The 22,573-nt window shown below is 45.0% G+C and overlaps 2 protein-coding genes across 2 annotated transcripts; one reads left to right on the forward strand and one right to left on the reverse strand.

Moving 5' to 3' along the window:
- Positions 1 to 2,359: 2,359 nt before the first annotated feature.
- Positions 2,360 to 8,967, forward strand: LOC119650323 (WD repeat-containing protein 92). Its single transcript, XM_038052979.1, has 2 exons — positions 2,360 to 2,768; positions 8,090 to 8,967. Exons 1-2 carry the CDS (start codon positions 2,494 to 2,496, stop codon positions 8,928 to 8,930), a joined length of 1,116 nt encoding a protein of 371 aa, XP_037908907.1. The 5' UTR covers positions 2,360 to 2,493; the 3' UTR covers positions 8,931 to 8,967.
- Positions 8,947 to 22,406, reverse strand: LOC119650322 (probable Ufm1-specific protease 2). The gene is made up of 3 exons (XM_038052978.1): positions 22,214 to 22,406; positions 21,635 to 22,151; positions 8,947 to 10,251 (listed from the first exon to the last, which is right to left on the reverse strand). The coding sequence occupies exons 1-3, from the start codon at positions 22,250 to 22,252 to the stop codon at positions 9,044 to 9,046; spliced, it is 1,764 nt and encodes a 587-aa protein (XP_037908906.1). The 5' UTR covers positions 22,253 to 22,406; the 3' UTR covers positions 8,947 to 9,043.
- Between the last annotated feature and the right edge of the window lie 167 nt (positions 22,407 to 22,573).

A 22,573-nucleotide genomic window follows, 5' to 3' on the forward strand; every position in this document is an offset into this window, starting at 1 on the left:
ACGCTCAGTAGTGTTTGCGTAGGGAGTACGTCAGTCCCCATCATACCATCGACCTTCATCTCTTCCAACAGCTTGTTGGTGGCGTCGACTGGATCCAGGTAGTCGTCCTCTGCGTTCCTAACTCCGAACCGCACTTTTTAATCTGCCTTTTCCAGTACTTCCAGGGACTCTCCGTTTACACGGAGCAGAAAAGTTTGGCTGATCGCCTGGGATTTCTCCTCCGTGATAACCATCCACTCGTGTATGAGAATTGTAAGGATTGAACGAGCTTGTCCTTATTCATGCGGATTTTCGACAAACAGATGCGAGCGATCGATCCCCTGGCGATCTCGTTGTATGGGATGATGATCTCTATGATCTTTACGCCCTGTTAGGCGCCGCTGATCTTAGTGACGCATGAACTGAGAAAATCCCTGTAAAACTGGTCCTCACAATCTATAACATGGAACCCATGGACCACCTGAGAGGAATCATAGCAGGGGATAGTTCCTGTGTTGAGGTCCAGGAGATGCTCGATAACCATCTCCGATAGCCTGGCTTCAGCGCTGGGTCACACCTCGGGGGCTAGTGTGTTGTAGAGGAATCGCCATCTGCCAGCGCCGCTTCTAGCCACGTCGCTGGACGGTTTCGCTGTTCGCGGTTCGTACGCTGGCTGCTGCTGCTTACTTGACTGCAGAGGTTGCTTAGAATCCGAGCTCTTGGACACCTTGCTCCGCTTGTGCCTTTGTGCGACCTTGTCTTGAGATCGATTACCTTTGAGGGCGGTGGGATTCGTCTTCTGCTCGTCTGCCAGGCGTTTGCTCTATGTTTTTGAACAATCGCCCGATATTTAACGAGGTTGTTTTCATCCTGTGCGTCGACAGTGCCGGTTTCCTTATTCTTCGCAAACTTACTCAAAATATATACAGCGTTCTGGTACTGGCTCTTGAGTAGAACTGTAGTGGAACTTCGCTTCTTAGCCGGTTTCCGGTAACCGACATTTTTGTCACCTTTTGCTTTTGAGGGGGCCCTCAATGTCGACAGTTTTGGGTTAGTGGTACTATGTCTAGAACTCGCTACAGCCAGCTCGACGGCAGTGGATTCCAAGCTGTAAAGCACTAGTCTGTATGTCGTCCGCTGCCGGAGGTCCCTGCAGTTGGTTTCAACAAAGCGTTGCAGCGGTCGATATTGACTGTACTGCCCTCGACGGTTATTGGCTGCTGGGTGGATGCCAGCAGCTCGTTCTCTGGTGACGCGCCTGACATCAGCACCGCTTCTCCTATCGTCTATTTTATGTTGAGCCCATGTCTTGCTCTCACGAGTAGTCCGGGAAAAAAGTCCACCCTGGCTAGCCCGACCACTAGGGTAACGGTCTTATTTGATACTGAAGGTGCTTAAAGGATTCAGAGTTCGCATATCAAAGATCAAGCTCCGAATTGGCCACGCAGTCCTTGGCTGTATTCTGTTCCACATTGGCTTGGGTTCCTTCTCTAGCGCAGCGAGAACGATCCTCGGGCTGTTACTTCGGCTCATCCCCCCGTCAGATCCGCTTGCCCCTAACACATAACCAGCAGGCAAAGAGATCCTGATCAGTTGGATGAGAATCGAAATGTATTAAATTGGAAGCTTTTAGTCGAAATAAACCTTATTAGAGTCGATTATGTTCCTTATAAACAAATCGGGACTTTATCAACGATCCTGAAAGTACGACAAATAACTGATTGCGTTCCGGTCAGATACCTTCAGCTTCCGTTGGAAAAATGTTCGTCGATGGACAAATGAGTCTGCGCCACTGGGAACAGGACGTAAAATCATATGCTCAAAACAAGCCTAATAATTTGGGAGTAAAAGTGTATGCGTTATATCCAAAAGTGGCAAAATATATGATTTTATCATTCATCAAAGCAGCAAAGAGTTAAATGGGGAACTGGTGCAAAATATAGGTTTTGAAGCTGGACCAAGTTAAATAATTAATACTTCAAACTTTCCCGACTCCCTATTTTTCATGAATTAGTTCTTTTCAATAAATGACAAAACAAAGTCTGATTTCTTTTCTTTTCCATTTTATATACATCAGTAGGATATGGTTAGTTAGAATATTATCATCTCTTCATCATTATTGCTCCACCGAGTTGATGAAACTGGAAAAAGATAAAAGGAGGTTGTTTTCAAGTCCATAGGCGAATCCAATCCAAGACAGTCAAGTCGCGTATGAATGAATTGAATATGATTTCTTTAAGTACATTTAGCGGTTCGATTTTCATCTATTATGCGATGTTTAACAGATACCCGCCTTCAATATCATGTTTTGTACTAAAACTGGAGCGAAATTATAAACCTATCTACATGGCAATGCCCCTATCGAATCATAAACAAAAGACATAACCTGGAACTGTCATCGGTGGGAGGATGCACGAAGGTATCAAAATAAGCTTTGCTGGCGGTGTGGTATCATCGATCAAACAATTTCGCATTTCTTGAGTTATGATTCGTCAGTACAGGAAGTAATTAACAATGGATAAACCACGGATATTCGCTCATATTGAAAAAAGCTTGAATTACACAATCTTCGATGTAAAATGGGTTCCGTGCTCCGCGAAATTCGTTGTTATTGGGTCCAAACCAAATGGAACCGGCATCATTCAAATGTACGAATTAAACGGCACCGAAGTGGATTTGATTAAAGAAATTGAGAAAAAGAACTCTCTCAAATGTGGGTCGTTTGGTGTTTCAAGTTTGAGGAGTCGTCATTTAGCCGTTGGTGATTTCGCCGGACGTCTTCAGATATTGTGAGTATAATGAGAATGTTCGAGATTTTTTAGAGCTATGAAATACGATTCATGGATATTCATAACTGAAGCGTCACTTTGTGAAAGCTCTTCCAATGCTATGTACGAAAAACCCTTTATCATTGTAAATTGGAATTAAGGTAAAACTATAGGCGCTCTAGAATTGGATTGGTTTCATACACAAATTGATAGAACCCTTAAATCATCCACAGGGATGGACGGTCTGCGTCCTTTCAATGTAGACCGATATGATTGAACGTGGGTGCACAGGGTTATAACTCGAACTATTCTGTAGAATTTGGCCACAATATGTTCTTGCCTTTCTTCCCATCGCCATCAAATGCATTCACATTGTAGAATCATCATCATCAACGGCGCAACAACCGGTATCCGGTTTAGGCCTGCCTTAATGAGGAACTCCAGACATCTCGGTTTTGCGTCGAGGTCTACCAATTCGATATCCCTAAAGGCTGTCTGTCGCCTTGTCCTACGCCGCATCTCAGGCAGGGTCTGCCTCGTCTTCTTTTTCTAGATTTTACCCTTATACACTTTCCGGGTGGGATCATCTTCACCCATACGGATTAAGTAAGCCGGATCTTATCCACAACCGGACAGTCATGGTATCGCTCATATATTTCGTCCTTATGTAGGCTACGGAATCGTCCATCCTCATGTAAGGGGCCAAAAATTCGGAGAGAGAGATGGGAATTTTCTTGCTAAGAACCCAAGTCTCCGAGGAATACATGAGGACTGGCAAGATCATTGTCTTGTACTGTTATCGGTTGTGATTTTCGACCCTAAATTGGAAAAACTATCAACGGTCTCAAAGTGGTAGTCTCCTATCTTCTTCCCGTTTGATCAGTGCAGTTTGATGTTGTTGATTGATTTTCGGTGCTGACGTTGCCACCATATATTTTGTCTTGCCTTTATTGATGTGCAGCCCAAGATCGATTGATGTCGAATGTTCTTGAGAGTGATCCTACTGCTTTTATCTGACCTCGCACATTGGTCAGGGTCAGCCTAGTCAGTTTTATCAATTTCGTCGGGATACCGAATTCTCTCATGGCCGTGTACAGTTTTACCCTGGCTATGCTATCATAGGCGGCTTTAAAGTCGATGAAGAAATGGTGCAGCTGGTGTCCATATTCCAACAGTTTTTTCCATCGGTTGCCGCACAGAGGAAATTTGATCTGATGCTGATTTGCCTGTAGTGAAGCCTCTTTAGTATGGGCCAATGATGTTCTGGGCGTATGGGGCTATCCGGCCTAGCAAGATAGTGGAGAATATCTTATAGATGGTACTCAGCAACGTGATACCTCTATAATTGCTGCACTGTAAGATAATAATAATCGTTGACACAACAATCCATATTGGATCAGGGCCCTGAAGTGTGTTAGAGTACTTCATTCAAGACCGTAACGGTACACTACAGAACACTGTAGGAGGCAATGTGGTCAGCATTACGCTCGCCCGAGATTTGATTCAGGTACTCATTCACAGCTGAATCGACTGGTATCCGACGTCAAATCATGATACAAATCCCACTCCCGCCAACGAGATTTGAACCGCGACCTTCCGTACGACAGCCTTGTGCTCTAACCACTCAGCTATCCGGACACACTGTAAGATATCTCCCTTTTTATGTATGAGATTGATAATGCCTCTTTGCCAGTCGTCATGCATTGATTCGCTGTCCCACACCTTGAGCACAAGTTGATGAAACACTGTAATTGGTAATTGTTAATTGGTGTAATTGGTCGCCTCCATATTTAACAAATTCGGCTGTAATTCCATCGGCTCCTGGCGACTTATGACTGTTTCTTCTACACTTGGTGGTGGCAGTATTTGTCCATTGTCTTCAGTTGGCGGGACCTCCAACTCGCCGATGTTCTGGTTGTTCAGTAGTTCATCAAAGTACTCAACCTATTGCTCCAATATGCCCATTCTGTCAGAAATCAGATGTTCCTTTTTGTTTCGGCAGGATGAACATCGAGGTATATAAGGGTTCATCCTGCTGACTTGTTGGTAAAACATCCGTGCCTGGTGCCGTTGCTCCCTGTTCACTCTCGAGTTCACAGAGCTGTTGGTTCTCCCAGGTTTCCTTTTTCCATCTGTGAAGTCGCTTCTCCGCTCGCCGTAGTTCGTGACAAGTCTCTATTGTAGAATACGTTATGATTTGTAGGAATCATCACTTGTCCTTGCATAAGGGTCGCGGAGGATGTCTACAAAAGAACCGTCGATGCTACTCCTTCCTTGATTTGTAAAATTGACACTCACTAAATTTCTTTCCTTCCTGACGATCTCGCCACAAAGTTACCAATTAAATATCACTTAGTGGAGTGAACTTGCTGTTAAGTCCTTATGATTTGAAGGGCAGGCGCATCGCAATCTGCAGTGATAGTCAGGCGGCATTGAGGGTATGGGTTGCTGGTCCTACACAACCAAGACTCACGTCCACTTGCCTATACCCGTAGGTGTTGATTCGGGAGGAATTTGCTGCTGCCAGTTTCAACGGTTGCGGAAGTAACCGATGGTGCCGGGGTACGAGAAGAACCGAAACCTCCGTACCAGTATCTATGAGGTAGTTGCGCCTGCTGAGGGGAACAAAAATTGTTAGGCGACTTGGGCTGCGTTCTGGGTGGCCGTCGCCAGGACTCCCCGCGGACCTAGTTTTTTGTTGAAGGCGCGAATTTACACGGAAGCGTACATCTGGTAGCTTTATCGCCGAATGCTTCGGTCCGTAGGTTGTCCTGATGACCTGCTACCCGATCGCCCTTTTCGAGCAGTAGGTCTGTCGCTTGAACGCTGAACGTCGCCCGCATTTCTATCTCGCGCTTCAGCTGGCCAACTTCGTCCGATGGCTGCTGAACGGCTGCTATGGTGGGGCGAGCGTGCAACTCGGGCACCTTGTCGGCCGCAGCTGCCAATGCCTCCAAAGAACCGGAGACGCACGCGGGGACCGCCTGGGTGCCCTCCGGGAGTCGACGCAGCCAGATAGACTTCATCAAGTCATCGTCGGTCTTGCTCCCACCCAATTGCCTCATTTCGCGAAGAAATTGGCTGGGAGTACGATCGCCCAATGTTAAATCTGCCAGCAAGTGATCTAATTTAGCTGACTCACTTACCGACAGGCCCTTGATCAACTCGGTCTTCAAAAGCGTGTAAGAGGCCGACTTTACTATGCCGGCCACCAGTAGGATGGACTCATCTAGACCTACTATCGCGTAATTGAACCTGGTCGCCTTCGCCGCTATTCCGGATATCTGCAACTGTGCTTCTAGATGGACAAAGCACAGCTCCGGATTCTGCCGCCAAAATGGAGGGACGTGCACAGCGAGGCCGGTTACCTGAGGGTCCGATGGGGCTGCCGCGTCTTTATTATCAACCGACATCTCCAAAAGCTGATTTTACGACGCGAGTTTCTGTAGTAGAAACACCAACGACGCACCTCGAAGCGGAAATCCACCGATGAAAAATTCCGCAAACAATGTCGATGTCGTTTCTTGCAGCGGTTTAACTTTTATTATTAAACCAATAATTATGATTTATGAATTTTATAATTATTGCTAAACGTTATATAAATGCGGCGACGTCGCCGAAGTCAGCTTCCGCTTCTGATAGGCTGGTGCTATCTGCTAGCTGTCGTCGGCTGCCCTGATTTGAGGACCTATATTCGGTTTCCGCTGTATGGATACAGGTCGGGACCGATGGGGAACTCGCACTAGCTTCTGTCTGCTTGGCTGACTCGTTCTCGTGCGAGAAAAGTAAGTTTTTCACCCGATGTTTTCTCTGAAGTGTCTTTCCTCGGCTTTTCCCTGAGCATATCGTGAGGAGACTACCCTTGCCCTCCACCTTGCTTCTGAAGATTCTCCATAATCGCGTATGGAGGTCCTAATTCTGAGTGAATAGGAGGCCCATGAGATCTTCCGTCTCTATTATTGCGGCTTTAGGAACAAAAACCATCACCATGTGTGCTCCTAGTATATCATCTCCAGCACATATCGATAATTCTACTCCTTCCCAGCCTGGCAATTTAGCAACTATAGTCCTAAGCCCCTCCACAGTGTCCTCCGTCGCGCAGCCCACCCGTATGTGACCTGATTGAAAGCATATTCCGGTGAACACAAGCTTCTTAGTCAATCCCTTGCACATCTGCCTGACGACAAGGTTTCCGATAGTTTCCTCCTCACGAATGAGTTTGCTCGAGAAACGTTTTTGGCAGTATGGGCAGTCGAATGCCCTTAGCATAGTCAATGGCGGGCTTCCTGATTCCTGGGTTCACCCCGGATCTACCCGGGTCTCTTCCCTCTTGGGTTCAGGTTTGGGAGCACTCCTCTCATGTGGACTAATCTCCGCTGATCCCTACTTTCTTGGCCCCGATAAAGATGACTTAGGACTCTCCTGAAGTGGAGGTCCGCCGTGCCATAGCTCCCCGTACCACGGTATGGTCAAACTTTCTTACTGAGGCGACCAGGTGCCAGTGAGGCTCCGTTCAAATGCATTCAGTTATCCTCGACAGCAAACTATCCAATGGGCATGGTTCGCATGACATCCTTGATTAGCGGAGGTGTTTTTCGACCTCCCAGTCTATAGCCATAGCATTTTGTTAATAGTAGGGCCACCTCGCACAGGGTGCGGGTATTACCACTCACTAACGGTCTAACGGCAGTGCACTGCTTGACCTAATATGCAGGGTTGATTTACCAACTGGCAATGAAATTGTCGCTACCGCGTTAGCCTCAAAAGAGGGAAGTGCAAAGCCATCGCCATCAATGATCAGGAAGTCCCAGTCGTTAAATTGGTTAAATACCTTGGTATGCTCCTAGACAAAAACTGAACTGGAAACCTAATATAGCGAAAAAGAAAAGTCATGCGAGGCCTAAAAAAGAAGTATACAAACTCAAGTGACAAATACTAAACAATGAAAGCAGTAAATCCTGGGCCTATCGTCTTTCGACACTCTCCAGTACCACCAATCCGTCGTGTTAAACTCCATAAAAATCTCTGTTGAACAATCAACAACATCCATCCAAACTCCAACTGCACTGGCGGAGGGGGAAACAATTTTTAGAAGGCTAAGAGTTGAAATAATGAAAAATAGAGATGTATTGTTATATATAATACTTACGTAAGCCTAATAAAGCTCTATTAAAAAAACCTACAGGACGTCAACCCTCGTTTGTGTGTTTACAGGTCTAGATTTATCTTCACTATTTTTATCAACGTACCTGCAAGTTCTTTCTTACCAATGTGATGTAAATATTCCCTACACAATGTGCACAGGTATCTTATAATCCGATTTAAATTTCCATATTTTGCAGAGATTTAGAACGTCCGGAAATCCCAATATACAACGTTGAAGCGCACACAGCTATCGTCAACTCTCTAGACGCGATCGGCGGAACCCAGTTGAATTGTGGTGCACCTGAAGTCGTAACCGGCAGCCGCGATGGAGCCGTTAAAGTATGGGACCCACGACAAAATGGGGCACCAGTGGTCGACATTAGCGCGAAACCTGTTGAAGAGGGAGGAAGCGGTGCCCGAGATTGTTGGACCGTGGGATTCGGCAATTCACACAATAATGAAGAAAGATGCGTCGTTGCGGGCTATGACAATGGCGACCTGAAACTTTTCGATCTGCGACAACTTAAGGCAATTTGGGAAACTACAGAAAAGAACGGGATTTGTGGCGTGGAATTCGATCGACGTGATATTCCGATGAACAAACTGGCGGTATCGACCCTTGAAGGTGGATTACATGTTTACGATATGAGAACACAACACCCGATAAAAGGTTTTGCATGTGTGACTGAGAAGAATGCTGGACGTTCTTTGGGTACAAATGGAGTGATAACGGGGCCAAAAGCTACTGTTTGGTGTGTGAAGCATTTACCGCAAAACCGTGATATATTCGCATCGTGTGGAGGCACGGGCTCAGTGCGACTTTGGCAGTACGAATATCCAGCTAAGCGGACTAAGGATTTAGAAGACGGAGGACGTATAGGCGTACCTGGAACTCTTAATATGTTACACGCTGTTACAATGTCGGGACAACCCGTGCACTGCTTGGATTGGAGTCCGGACAAAATGGGTTTAGGTGTTTGCGGATCTTTTGATCAAACTGTGCGAGTTTTTGTGACAACGAAATTAAATCTCTATTGAAAATAAAATACAGATATCTGTTACCTAAAATTATTTACACTTGCGTTTATTTTTTTTTAACATTTTGTTGCGTTTGGACGAGGTATAAAAAAAATCTCCTTTACATTCACCAACTAGTAAATATACGGCCGTTGCGGCATGCATAAATTGTAATAAGCGTTCTTATCCCAGAACTCAGGGCCTTTCCACCCGCACCAACCTTTGCCTTGAATAATGCTTAAGTCGTCGCGATCTGTATAATGTGGATCCAAGATAAGAAACTTAATATCTCCTGTAAGAGGACTGAAATCAACACCAATGATAGTATGGGCCAAAACACCGCCACCGATCATTATTGGCGTCCCTTGTGATTGGAAATGCATTGCCAACTCAGAGCCCTTAGTGGCTAAGTCTCGGCCTGATTGGACGTTTAAGATTCGGGAGTCAACATCCAGGAGTCCTTTGAGGCACGTTTGCACTTCAATGGAGCCAATCCACTTCTTGGATCCAATGAAATCTTTCGGCTTATCTCCTACGCGCACTAAGTACTTTTGAATTTCTTCATGTGTTGGGATTGGGCGGTCTATGTATCCTTGCCACCTAAACCACGAACAAAGTGTTTGAAGCGATCGATAGGCGCACCCCCAACCGCTGTCGTCGAAATTCTGCTGCTTGTAGTGGTAGTAACTGTATTTGCCCTGCACAATATATTGCTGGCTTTCTTTAAGTCCAGTTGGCTTCAGTCCGATGTGAGTATTGATAAGAGGAGCGTCCACAAGTTCGTTTTTGAAGACGAAGCGGTTAGCTTTCCGGAAGTAAGGTCGTGTGGTAGGCAGTCCAAAGTGGTGATGTAGTTTTTTCCTCTTCTGCTGGAAATAAGGATCCTCTTCACTAAAGTCATCGAAGTACACACAGGACAAGAGGTGTCCAAATTCTGGTACATTAATGTGTAAAATTCGTGGCACTGAAAGGTTTTTTTCGTGTGAAACGAGATCTACCAAACTTTGCTCCAGGAGTCGGAGTGATCTGCATATGCTTTCGATTAAAATGTTGTAAACATTTCCTAAAGTCGTTTTCTTGTAAAGCATTGCCATCACGTCGACTTGTAGGGGGATAATCACTTTCTCCTCGTTTTGTTTAAGAGTCATTTGCAAGGCGCTGCTGCTTTTCTCTTGTAAGTCTCTTGTTTTCCGGGTTAATGCTTTTACATTGATAATTTCGTATTCTGTTGGAGGAGGAGTGTTTTTATTTTTGGATTTTTGTTTGGTTTCTCCACTTGGGTTGTTTATAGAGCTAAGTAGATCGGCCACGGTTTTGGATGAAAGGCTTCCGTCTAATCCACCTGGAAGAAAATAAAAAAGTTTTGTTATTAATAAGTGGTGCGGACGCTTAACATATTTGTTGGGAAGTAGCATGCAATCCTAGAGAAGACAAGGTATTTAATTTCATCACTTTAGCTGTTTTCAAGACTGCGATTGTAGACTGTGTACCAATTTTCGTCTGGCCAGACGGAAACGAAGGAATTGAGCTGATAATTTGTACTCCAAGAAGAAACAGAAAAGTTGCCATCATACAGGAGAAATGGATTAAAATATGGGAGGCCCTTCGAAGAGCAATCATAAAATTACAAATTCGAGATTGTATTATAACAGTGGAATGTGGAGTGGCTCGAGATGCAGAGTCGAAGGAAAACCCAATTGTCCCTGCAACATATATCGGCAATTCAGCATACCATAATTTGGCTAGCAGCTCTCATAGTTATCAGCGGCGTTATTTCCATTGATCTACTTGTCCAAGTGCAGAAAAATAGAAAATTAGAGCAACTAAAGAATTAAACAGACGCAGAAGATATGTAACCAATCCAGGGCAGATGGACAAAAAACTCTTTCTCGAAGTAAAAAAATGACATGAAAGGGATCTTCGCAACGTAAACTATTTAAGAAAATTCTTGTCTAAACACAGACAACTCCTCAAGCACATTCATTTTCAGCTTTTCTGCGTGGGAGCTGCAGTTTTGGTGAATATATAATATAATTTCTTTCATTTTGAAAAATGGCGAAACGAGAAAACCACGTTCTAATCGAAAATTGGTGCAGCGGGAAATGATGAATCTCTCTAAGGTCCCCAAAGAATGGTTTACCCAGAGTCCGTAGCCTGAGGATTTCCCTAGGGTATGCCGGGCATGGCGACATTATCCTCTATGGGCCAGTGCCCCGTGCAGACCGCCATAATCTTGTATTAGGCATCTGGCACTGAAGCTAACGTGACGACTGTACCCGCCGAAGAACTGCAAAAAGCAGAGCCTCGCCTGGCCAATCAATCAGCCCGCTTATTCCCCTCTATGTTCCTATGACCGGGAACTAAGGAGGGTAACTTTGGGTGTGGCGTCTAGACTGCTCAGCGCGTTTCTGTACTGCCCCGCCAGCCTAGAGGATGTCGTCGCTGAGTACAAGGCCGTAATGTTCAGAATGGCTATGTTACGCTTAGGGAGCGGATCATGCCCCAGCCAATCTTTGATCGGTCGGTGAAGAATACCATATCATAGCCTTGCAACACTATGGCCGTATGGCTTCGCTATCCAGCATTCGGACTAACGTAGTTTGACGGTATTGCACTCTACAACGTGTGTTAATGTGGAGGTCTTGGGGGACGAGATGTAGGAGTACATGGAGAGCATCTGTTGGGCAGGACTGAGGAGCGCCAGTGGCACCTGCACACGCAGTTCTTTGAATCCTATCACGCTTCGTTCTATTGTACATTTTGCTCAAAGCCACCATACAATAGAGCCGTACGTTAGGATTGGATCCACCAAACCGATGGGTACATCCAGAGAACCATCCTCGGCCGGAGACCCCTGTTCACAGCTCTGGTTAAGTGCCTTTTAGATCCGACTGGATTATCCTGGTTCTTAACATGGATATAATCCAATGCGTAAGATACCCCTCCAATCAAATACTGGCCAAGGCTTCCTTGATGGCGTTGGTACTAACGTTGTTGAATAATAATAATATCGTTGGCGCAACCATCCATATTGGATCAGGGCCTTGAAGTGTGTTAGAGCACTTCATTCAAGACCGCAACGGTACACCACAGTACACTGTAGGAGGCAATGTGGTCAGTATTGCGCTCGCCCGAGTTTATTACCCTGATTGCATTCAGGTACTCATTCACAGCTGAGTCGACTGGTATCGGACGTCAAATCACGATACAAATCCCACTGTCACCAGCGAGATTTGAACCGCGGCCTTCCGTATGACAACCCAGTGCTCTAACCACTGAGCTATCCGGAGACGTTGTTGAATGCTCCTATATCCGGTTTCTGTGGATTGCCTTTGAGGTAGGCATGCTGGGGCTTAGAGAAAGACGTCCTCTCCACAATCGCCCTTAAGTGGACGTCCAGGATGCGCTATAGGGTCTTCAACACGAAAGAGATGAGAATGATTAGTCGAAAGTCCTTTGTGAACTCATGGCCGTGCCTGCCCGCTTTCAGTATGAAAACCACTCCTGCGTGTCTCCAAGACTGTGGTACGTATCGTAAAGGGCAGCTCCGGTAAATCTCGATAAGGCACGATACAAACCTTTCCAGCTGCTGTAGCATGACTTGTATCATGCCATCTGAACCTGGAGATTTAGATGCGGAGAAGCTATTTATAGACCAGCCGATTTTATCCTCGATAATTACCGATTTGATAGTCTTGCACGGCTAGGGTGATTGCAAACGCTCCAAGCAAGGCTCTGACTCATAGTCCTCCTCGTTGGCAAGAAAGTGCGTATAAACCAGGAGCTCCAAGTTTTTACCAGAAGATTCCGTCCAGGAGCCTTCCGACTTTTTAAGATAGGATGGGCTTTTATGTTCCTTGGACAGAATCTTACTGAGCCTTGCAGATTCGCTGGTGCTTTCGATATTCTGACAATAGTTCAACCAAGACCGCTTCTTGGCGCGTTCTTTGATTCGCGCGCACCGAAGAGTTTGTTCTTGATTACTTTATCAAATTTCCAAGACCTCTGCTGCGAGATCTAGGCTGAAAAGTATCCAACTATGATTTGAGAAGGATCTCTGGTCAGACACTTTCCAGTTCTCCACTCATAGAATCCCACTGTCGGTTGCGTTGGTGATTCGAGTTAGACTTTCTATATGCTGATCCATGGTACCTCGAGGGAAGTGCTAGACCATGTTGACGCATGGTAGATCAAAGACCTCTACGATAATTGTGAAATTAGTCATGATAAATCAAGAAAAGGATAAGTGAATTGTGAAAGAAAGTAAACAGCGAATTTGTAGAGCGTTGATTGCAAATTGAAGTGGATAGGTCAGTCTCTGGAGAAAAACAAGGCAGTTTTTAGCGATGCCGTCCACTGTACTGATATAATTGATGTGTTGGACGCACTTGAGCTACTTGGCTCAACGAATAAGGGTGAGCAGCAAAAAGAGGAAAAAGGATAGGAGGAAGACCCGTAATTATTTCCAAGAAGAGAAATATGTCATATGTCCATATTCTTCAAGTGGTAAAAGCGGACCCGGAGCTGACGGACTTAGCTGACAGGGTGAGCCGCATCAGAAGAACACAAGAAGAGAATCTGAGCCTAGAATTAAATAGGTCTAAGGAGAAGTCGTTGGTGAGCTTCTGTGGAAATCAAAGTCACAAAATAGAAGATAACAATCTAATGGAGCTAGACGATGTTATTCCGTAGGAAGATATCTGTGATGTGTTCAAGAAGCGAATTGATATTATCGATATAGGAGAGAGTGCTTTAAAAAGGATAATAAAACCATACGGTGCTGTTATTAATAGTTTGTTGGTGGATGCCGTGATTAAACTGCAGAAAGTACGGAGGCGATGTATGTTGTGCAAGGAGAAAAGGGGTGCAACAACGGGCACTTTCCAGATTGTGATAGGTGTCCGGCATTTATTTATTTATTTGGTTTAAGGAACAATAAACAGAGAAGTGAGTTTCCAATTACGTATTGTGTGCAGAGGGAGAATTAAGCGAGTAGCCTAATATACGTTTATATCTAATTAGAGAGGCAGACTCAAGGGAACCAAGCTGTATTGCATTGTAGTATTCACATTATGATAATCGAAGGGGTAACGAGCTTCGTGAAGGGAACTTCAAAATTTAGAAGGAAGTTGAATTGCATGGATAAATGAGGATGATCCAAATCAACTTCAAACACTGCGAGGCAGTTTAGAACCTGCATTCGTGGAATATTCGAGAGACAAAAATAGACGTGACGGTAATTTATGAATTATACCGACATTTAAGCTGTGCAACTTGGGTGACGGATACATCTGACACCGCTGCAAAATGAGCACGCAGAAGACAACTCATAAAAGGAACAATGATATTCCCAGAATCCGGTTTTCTTAGATAAAAAATCAAAGGCATTCATTTCCACAGCTCTTACGTTCCTCATATTGCAGCAACAGAGTAATACGGCGAAATGTTAGACACTAGAGATCACAGCACTAAAAAAATGCCCGACAATTTTAGTGTGTGGGTGTCTTAGAGTGAGGAAGCCAAGTGATGAATACCAGAGGACAAAACCATATCAAAACCTTCGCGGGCGGTGGACATCGTACTAGCCAACGTTGGACTGTGCCGATCTTCTGAGGTAGAGTGTTAGAGGCTCTTTCGTTGAGGTGACCCACCTCAGGTATCATCAGGTAATGTTTCTCAGCATTGCAAATGGACGAAGCAGCGTTGGGAGTACAAAAGTCAGAATGTTTGGCTCGTCCACTGGAACTTTCAAGAAAGCAACAACCCTGGTGGTCATAGCAGGAGAACGGTATGAAGAAAACAGCAACGGAAATAGTGGGTCAGCTGTGCCAGGAAATTTCGATGTTAAGATCATCGTATCTGCGAATCAGGAGGCTATGCTAAAAGATAAGAGAGAAAGCGGAACATCGGGAGCTAAAGGAAGAATACCTGGGTCTCAGAAGTAACCCCTAATAAGGCCATACGGAGAAGCAAGCGGGATTTTTATAGGCAACTGTACTTCGATGGCAATACGAAGACTTGGGGCGCTGCCCACAGGGTTGTAATTAAGATATGAGGGAAAAAAGGGGCAAGTAACATAACTGCGGCAATTTTTGAAACTTAATTACAATCCTTTTTCCATAGTAGGAAGAGAGTGGACCTCACCCAACGGTTCACCAGGACTTCTTCTCCCCTTAAGATTAGAAACTGTGGTGACTATAAGGAGGTATTGAAAATAAGAAGGCTCCAGGAAACAACAAAACAAAGCACTTACTGCCGCGGGGCCCAAGTGGGCCAGAAGCACTTTTGAATCGTGTATGATGGGTGTTCATCGACCGGGACAGAGACGATGTATCTTGGTAAGTGCTGCTCGATAGTGACACCATAGACACTATGTGTTAAGAATGCTTTTAATTTTGTCAATTTGGGTTGGATTAAGGGCATTTTCTTTAAAGTGGGTGACCTTGTTTACATGGCTTGGTTAATCGAGGGCTATCTTTTGGGCAGGTTTCTCTGATACGAGATGGACGACGGATAGAAAGAATATATTCTAAGAGTAGGTGTTTCTCCAAGTTCTGTATTGGGACCTCTACTATGCATCATCATATATGATGGAGTACTCGGTCCCCGCGCCAAAGAAATCAACATAATTTTGAAAATAACCTAGTCATTAAATCTTTTTTGGGAATGGTTAAATGGCGGGTGAAAAGAGTAGGCAATCTTTATTAACAACCGTCGACACCGACGGAGACGCTTCTGAGTTGCAAGCCGTCCGAAAAGTGCAAATTCCTATATTATAGAGGATCCATCCTATCAAGCAGTGCGCAGATCGAATAGTCAGCGCGTTTTCAGAATCAGAAGAGACGAAGATCTGAAAGTTGCTTCGTGGCTTAATTTTTATAGACGAAAAACCTTCTGATAAAATTTTTCGTATTAAACAATTGTGTGTTGCAGAAGCGTCAGGAAAGGTTATGAAAAAATTTTGTTGGAGCAACTATTTGATACGTTGCATAGTATTCTCTCCATTTCCGAGACGCCCGATCTAGGAAAATTTGCCACTCATGCCGGCAAGATTGTTGAAGACATGAATAACGCGGTGTGAAAGTGGATGTCTGAGCGTCACGCAGTACAAAAAGCTAAATACACACATGGCATCGGGCAAGCGTGAGTGGCGACCGCAAATCCGGCACTGCTTTTCTTGTAAATACATTTCCGTTCTTCTAGTCTTTCCGAACCCTAGTCTTAAAAACAAATCTCGTCTCTACGACCCAAATGGATCATCCAGATTCACATACAGTACCTTTTTTCCAGACCATTTTGATGGAAATTCACACTGACCGCAGTGCAACAGCCGATAATCAACGCAGATTTTTTGCGTCAGTACGATCCCCTAGTCGATTTATGCGGCCACCGATTACTCGATTCCACAATGCATGAAGTCATTTTCTGGGATATATTGTCAATAAACATAGAATTCGGGCCCCTCAATTCACCGTCGAAGCAATTTTGAACAATGAGAACCGCAAGCCAGTTGAAGGGTTATGGCGGTTGCTGTGCACCATCAATTTCTACCGCAGGGATTCAAGTAGCACTGGCGACAGTAAACGTGACAAAAGACTGGTCGGATGATCAATCGAAGCTGGAAAGTGCTTTGAGAAATGTAAATCGCCAATGAAAGAAACCGTGTTGCTAGCGCACCCAGTGCAAACGCTCCGCTTATTTCACGCTTCGACGCAACTGACCATCTGAGGCCGTCAAATTCTTTGGCCACATTGTCGAAGGTTAAAGAATTCAGATCGTGACCGACCGTAGTTACGTCATCAATACAACTCGATGTTCAACGGTTGGATCGCGAGGTTTGGTTCACCAGAAACCATCACGACAGACAGAGGTAATTCGAGCCCCACATTTCTGATACCTTAGCGAAAGCGAAGGCAGCAAGCGAGTAAGGACGACAGCTTACCATCCAGCTTCAAACGGAATGGTAGAGCCATAAAGTGTCGCAAAAATTATGAATGGATAGATATTCTACCGACTGTGTTGTTCGGACTACGGACCTCTTTCAAAGGTGATGTCAGAGCATCAGTCGTTGATTTACATCATGGCATATTTTTCCGGATTCTCGCAGAAATCTTTCCCGAAAGCGAGTCACAAGTTGATCCGTTCTTGTTTGCGTGATAGTTTCGATTGTGAATGAGAGCCATCAAGCCGACGCTGACAGCACATCATAGGAAACGGAAGGATTTCGCACTCAAGGATTTGAAAATCTTCACGCATATTTTCATTGGAATCGACGCCACGATGAAGCCATGCAAACAACCGTACGAAGGACATTATGAGGTGCTTGAACACACAATCGACGGTGTTTTGAAGCTAAACGTAAGTGGAGTCCCAACAGTAGGTTCGACAGAGCGAATAAAGCCAACGTACTACGAAAATACGAAGCCATCATCCTCCAGCGCAAACTTGTTATCGAAGTCAACCAGTGTTACTGTCACATTACCACCTTCAATAGAGTCAAAATCTCAGCCGGCCTTATGAGCATACGCTAGGAAACACACGTAGTTTTTGCTCCTCAACTACTTTCGTCAGTCAGAAGAGGACCTTATAGCAACCCTGCAGTCCAAAACATCTAATTCTCTCTGCTGCCGCTGATAACAGTCATAATAAGTCATAATTTTTATGCTGTTTTCCAAGAAAGGTTTAAGCTGCCATCTTGGTCATTTCTAATTCTTTCCAATCTTTATGTCCATATTGCACACATTAGTTGTTATTTTTCCTATTTTTCCTTTTAATAAATATTTGTTTCTTTATTGTGAATCTCGGTTTTATCAATTACCATCTGCCACACTAGGAAACGTATCAAGCCTTCATTGTTTCGGTCGCCATTTTGGATGTGCCCCATCGACTTCGATAAATAAACCAATCCCAGCAAGTGAGTCACATACATGACCATAGCGCAAATTACATACATGACCATAACATCGAAGACGCCTCTTTTGCAATTTTTTCAGCATCGATGTAACCACAATTGCTTATTTTAGTTGGCTGATAGCAATGATCCAATATACTTAACCCGCTCATTTTTGGGTAGATTGTTGCGGCTGACAGTGGCAGTGCCCGTTTCAATGGGGTCGGTCATCGAAAATTCAGTTTTGTTTGGGCCCTATATATTCTCTACTTTTTCTTTAGTTTTTGTCCCGTTCACATGTGAGGTCGGCTCGTCATGGGACACCCACCACACTTCGAACTCTACTTTTGGATCGTAGTTTCCTATTTACTACTTGGTGGAGTATTGGGCGTTCACACAGTCACATTATGCATCAGTTTCACTATTATCACACTTAACACTGTGCTCACAGCAGCGAGACAAACATAGACACCCTTGACGACTGGAATTCGAACCCAGAGCAGTAAGATTGGGAGGCTGACGCTCTGCTCCCTCAACTATCGCGCCGTTAAGTTCTTCTGATACAAAATGTTGCCGCAGAGCATTTCAGATGAGTCGAATGACACACGGTCAAACGCTTTCTCTAGTTACAGAAGTGTAATGTAAAGAGGGCGATGCTTCTCACGGTATTTGTTCATGAGTAACCGCCCAGCGTGTATTGCGTCAGTAGATCCGCAGTTCTTGACCAACCCCGTTTGATTCACGAACGATTTCGCGAATGCGGTTGCCAGTGCGTTTAAAAATCTCGATGGTATGGACGGACGGTAATCTAAACATTCTGCAGGACTACATTTCTTTTACCATATTAGAACGGTGGTACCTTCTTGCCAGGGAGATGGTGTTCCACCTTCTTCAATAATCCAATTGAAGGATTCACTGAGCCACAGTATTCGATCCCAACTCTTCGCTTTCCAGAGAATAGATCCCATGTCGTCAAGTCCTGATGATTTCGCCGATTTTATTCATTTTATTGCTTCCTCGACTTCAGTCGCGCTGACAGTTACGTTACGTACCTGTGGACTAACGTTGGAACCTGTCTTGAGGACTTAATCCCACGGTCCTCTTCAGACACGGATTGATGTTGTGACCACAATCAGAGCCCCGCTGAGACAAGCAACAACGGTACCAGTGTATACCAAGTGCATGGCTTAGCATTCATACTGGTGGATGCAAGAATTACCTAAATCTCTACCGAACTAAGGAGTACGACACCCGTGTTGAAACGCAAAACCACGCCGAGGCCCGAAGGTCTCTTCTCGCTTGAGCACAACGACAACCACCGTGAAACTCCCACTAGGGGGGCCAACCGCAAACAACCGAGCTGTACTCACATACAACGGGAGTTCACTCGAAGTATGAGAGTCCAGGGGCTATCCTGGTTCCTATGGTACCAGTATACCCCTGGTAAGGTTTCGTGACCAATTTGCCATTTCAAATGAGTCCCCGTGCAGACTCGGGTCTGATCGCCCTAATTAGGCCTTTGGAGCATTCGCCTACTGCATCACGGCCGGCAAACTAAAGTGAGTACAGCGTCTCCCGGTGCCACCACTATGGAGGTTCTCCTCGGTCACTTGGTTTTGGTTTGGCCGGCAGGGTTGCCGCCTCGTCTTCTTCACCGCCACCTCTGAGCACCATGGTAGTGGGGCTGACAGTTGGAATTGCTCCAAATGTCGGCAATACTTGCTCGAAATATTTTCGCTATCTATTCGCCGCGCATCAGAAGTGATCGATATCCCGTGTTCGTCGTTGTCGGCTTTTGATACAAATCCCACTCGCCATCCCGGGTGTCCAGTTTATCGTAAAGATCTTTATAATGGACGACTCGGGTGGCAGCGATCGTGTTCTTTGCTTCCCGGTTGACATTCTTATAAATTTGTTAATTGGCGAGAGTTTTACCTTCGAGAAACTTGTGGTATAGGCGTTTTTTTTCACGGACCTTCATTTCAACATCGTCATTCCAAAGCCAAGTATCTCGGTTGATGAACCGCTTACCTGGCTTGGTGCCCCCGAGGGTTGCAAAGGCTGCTGTGAATCGTATCTTTAATCTGGTTCCACGATTCTCCTACATTCGTAATGGTTGGTAATCACGTGAATGAGATCATTTCTTCTTTCTTTTCGCGAAACCGCCTTCATTTAATGTACCGCGTACCGGTGCGTTCCTCACGCTGTTTTATCGGTGGCTTAATTCGTAGGACGGCAATCAACGGCCGATGTTGAAGTGTGATGGTCTCATAGGAAACAGCTTTACAGTCGGTAACGGTGGTTGAATTTCACCGTCTTATGAGAATATAATCGATTTGTGTTTTGCTGTTCCCGCTATAAAATTGTAGGAAGATGAGATGATTGTTTGATGAACCATACAAAGTCACGGGTGCCCGCAAAATGGCCTATGCGCTCGCCGACCTTATTGCGCGCTCCAAACCCCTTTCCCCCATGGCACCTGTTACCGTCTGTCTTGTCACCCACATGATCATTAAAGTCGCCGGCAAAGATGATATAGTCGTCAGCAGGCACGTGACAAGTCTTTTCATCGAGAAGTTGCCAGAAGGCATCTTTCGCGGTATCAGGTTTACCTCTCTGTGGGGCGAATGCGGTGAAGAAGTAGAATAGTGCGATCAGCTGATATAATGGAGAGCTTCATCAAATCGTTCGACTGCTTTAATACCATCACGGAAACCTTCTAAAATCCAATGCCAACACCGTATTAAGTGTGTGGGCTACGAAAATGGAGAAGTTTATAGTGATTTTTACCGAGTTTGCGTTCTATCCCTCATATTTTGGCACCAGATCATCCACTTCTTGTAGAACACAGACATCAATGCACCTTTTACGAAGGGCTCTTGTGAGTTCCCCGGTCTTTCTAGTGAGGGTTCCAATATTTAGCGTGCAGACACGTATTTGTTTTGTTCGGACTAACTTGCTTACGTCCTGACGCCGTCCATGCGTGAAGAACCGGGGCCCACCCTGCCACGTCGGCTGAGGTTAACGCCCTAGCATTTCTCCGACGCACAGGACTCAATGAGATCAGATGGATGGCCTATCGCGGGACTTATCACCATTGATTCTGTGTATTGAGAAATGGGTCGAGCAAAAACAGGGAGAATTGAATTATCACCTTCCTTACAATGCACGATAGTTAAAGCAAGTATTCATATCACTTCGGATTGGGCGAGTCTCCTGCCAGCCCTAAATAAGAGAACCCGCCGTACATTGTACAAGGTTCATGGAGAATGGAAGATGGTGCGATGCCTTCAACGTAGAGATTAGGCTCCGAAACTTCGTAGCGACGCTGAGGTTAGAGGCGGAGTGAATCAAAGGAAACGCTGGGGACCGATAAGCGCGTTGGACCTTAACGCCAGCTCATTGCTGATAAATACCAGAGCCTTCCGCGCGAAGTAAAACTTTACGAAGTTCCCATGAGAACATGGGGTTTGCTTTAGATGGAGAAAATGCCACGCATTTTTGCAACCTAGCGCAGCATCGTATTTTTCTTGTTTCTACGACAATCCGTGAGAAAAGTACATAGAACTGACGTGCTTCTTTCCAATTAGAAGCTAGGCTTTGGGGCTTCCTGGACAAGCATTATACCCGACGTATAAGTCTGATTTGGCCCAGGTACTCGGTACAAAACCACACCGTTCTGCCAATAATTAGATTTGAATCGCGAGCTTCCCTTGCGAAAACTTACACCTTCCAAAAAGGAACCCATCCAAATGTTGTTAGACTACGTATTGAGTAAATTTTGCCTACGGCAGAGTTACAATCCCCTTTCATGGAGGGTGGACCATATACTTACTCGTTGTGATGTATTTATCCGCATCCTCAAAATAAAAAGCCAAACTGCCACAAGCCAGATTCTTGCGCATACTTTGCATGTCTCTGCTAATCGTTTTCGTGTCCCTTTCATCGGTCAGGAACTTCAGTCCACACTGCAATCTTGTGAAGCAGAAGTCTCTGTACAACTCCTCCTCAGTCACCTCCTCGTACGGGATCTCTTCTAGCTTTCCATGCATAATAATCTGCGCTTTCAGATCCACGAGGGTGCCGAGTGCACATGTCAACATTATGGGATTGTCTGTGAAGTCTACGTCGTGGCTGATCTGATTTATGTTCACCTCGGCATCGCCATCGCCAACGTCCCCGAACTTGATGACCCCGCACATATCCAGCTCCGCCGGGAATTTGTACTGGATCTCTTTGTAGTTCAACTCGCCGATCGTGGATTCGATGTTGAAACCCATGATGAGCAGGGCCCCGTCGTACATTAAACCGAAGAGACACCCACTGCATTGTTGCTTGATCTTTTCCATTCTCTGCGAAAGCAAATGGAATTCAAATGAAGTCATTGTTTGGCCAGAACCAGGGGTGAACTTACTTTTAAGACGAATCTCGATATTTTTAATTTAGGCGTCATTTTGCCCGAACAACTCCAATTCTGTTTCGACTGAGTAAAAACTGATACGTAAGCACAGGTCGCAAAACCAGCCCGTGGATGCAGATATACACATATGGGTAGATAAACGTCAAAATATTCAGCACAGTTGTTTTTTATCAATTTGACAACTGAGCTGTCAGCCTTTGTGTTGGTTCTCTGCGGCAGTACTGGCTGAGTTTAACACTTTCGTTGCGGATATGTCGTTGTGATGGGTAATTTATAAGACGATGAATCACTTTATAATGTCTCAAGGCTTGAATTCGCAAAGCAAATTAATAAATCTCTTAAGAAAGTGCAGTT

The sequence above is a fragment of the Hermetia illucens genome, chromosome 2, assembly GCF_905115235.1.
Source record: "Hermetia illucens chromosome 2, iHerIll2.2.curated.20191125, whole genome shotgun sequence".
NCBI lineage: Eukaryota > Metazoa > Arthropoda > Insecta > Diptera > Stratiomyidae > Hermetia > Hermetia illucens.

Coding starts and splice junctions, on each gene's coding strand:
- LOC119650323 (XM_038052979.1), top strand. CDS start 2,494: ATGGATAAACCACGGATATTCGCTCATATTGAAAAAAGCTTGAATTAC. Junction 2,769..8,089: donor GCCGGACGTCTTCAGATATT/GTGAGTATAATG, acceptor CATATTTTGCAG/AGATTTAGAACGTCCGGAAA.
- LOC119650322 (XM_038052978.1), bottom strand. CDS start 22,252: ATGACGCCTAAATTAAAAATATCGAGATTCGTCTTAAAA. Junction 22,152..22,213: donor TATCGAGATTCGTCTTAAAA/GTAAGTTCACCC, acceptor TTGCTTTCGCAG/AGAATGGAAAAGATCAAGCA. Junction 10,252..21,634: donor GGATAAATACATCACAACGA/GTAAGTATATGG, acceptor ATTTTCTTCCAG/GTGGATTAGACGGAAGCCTT.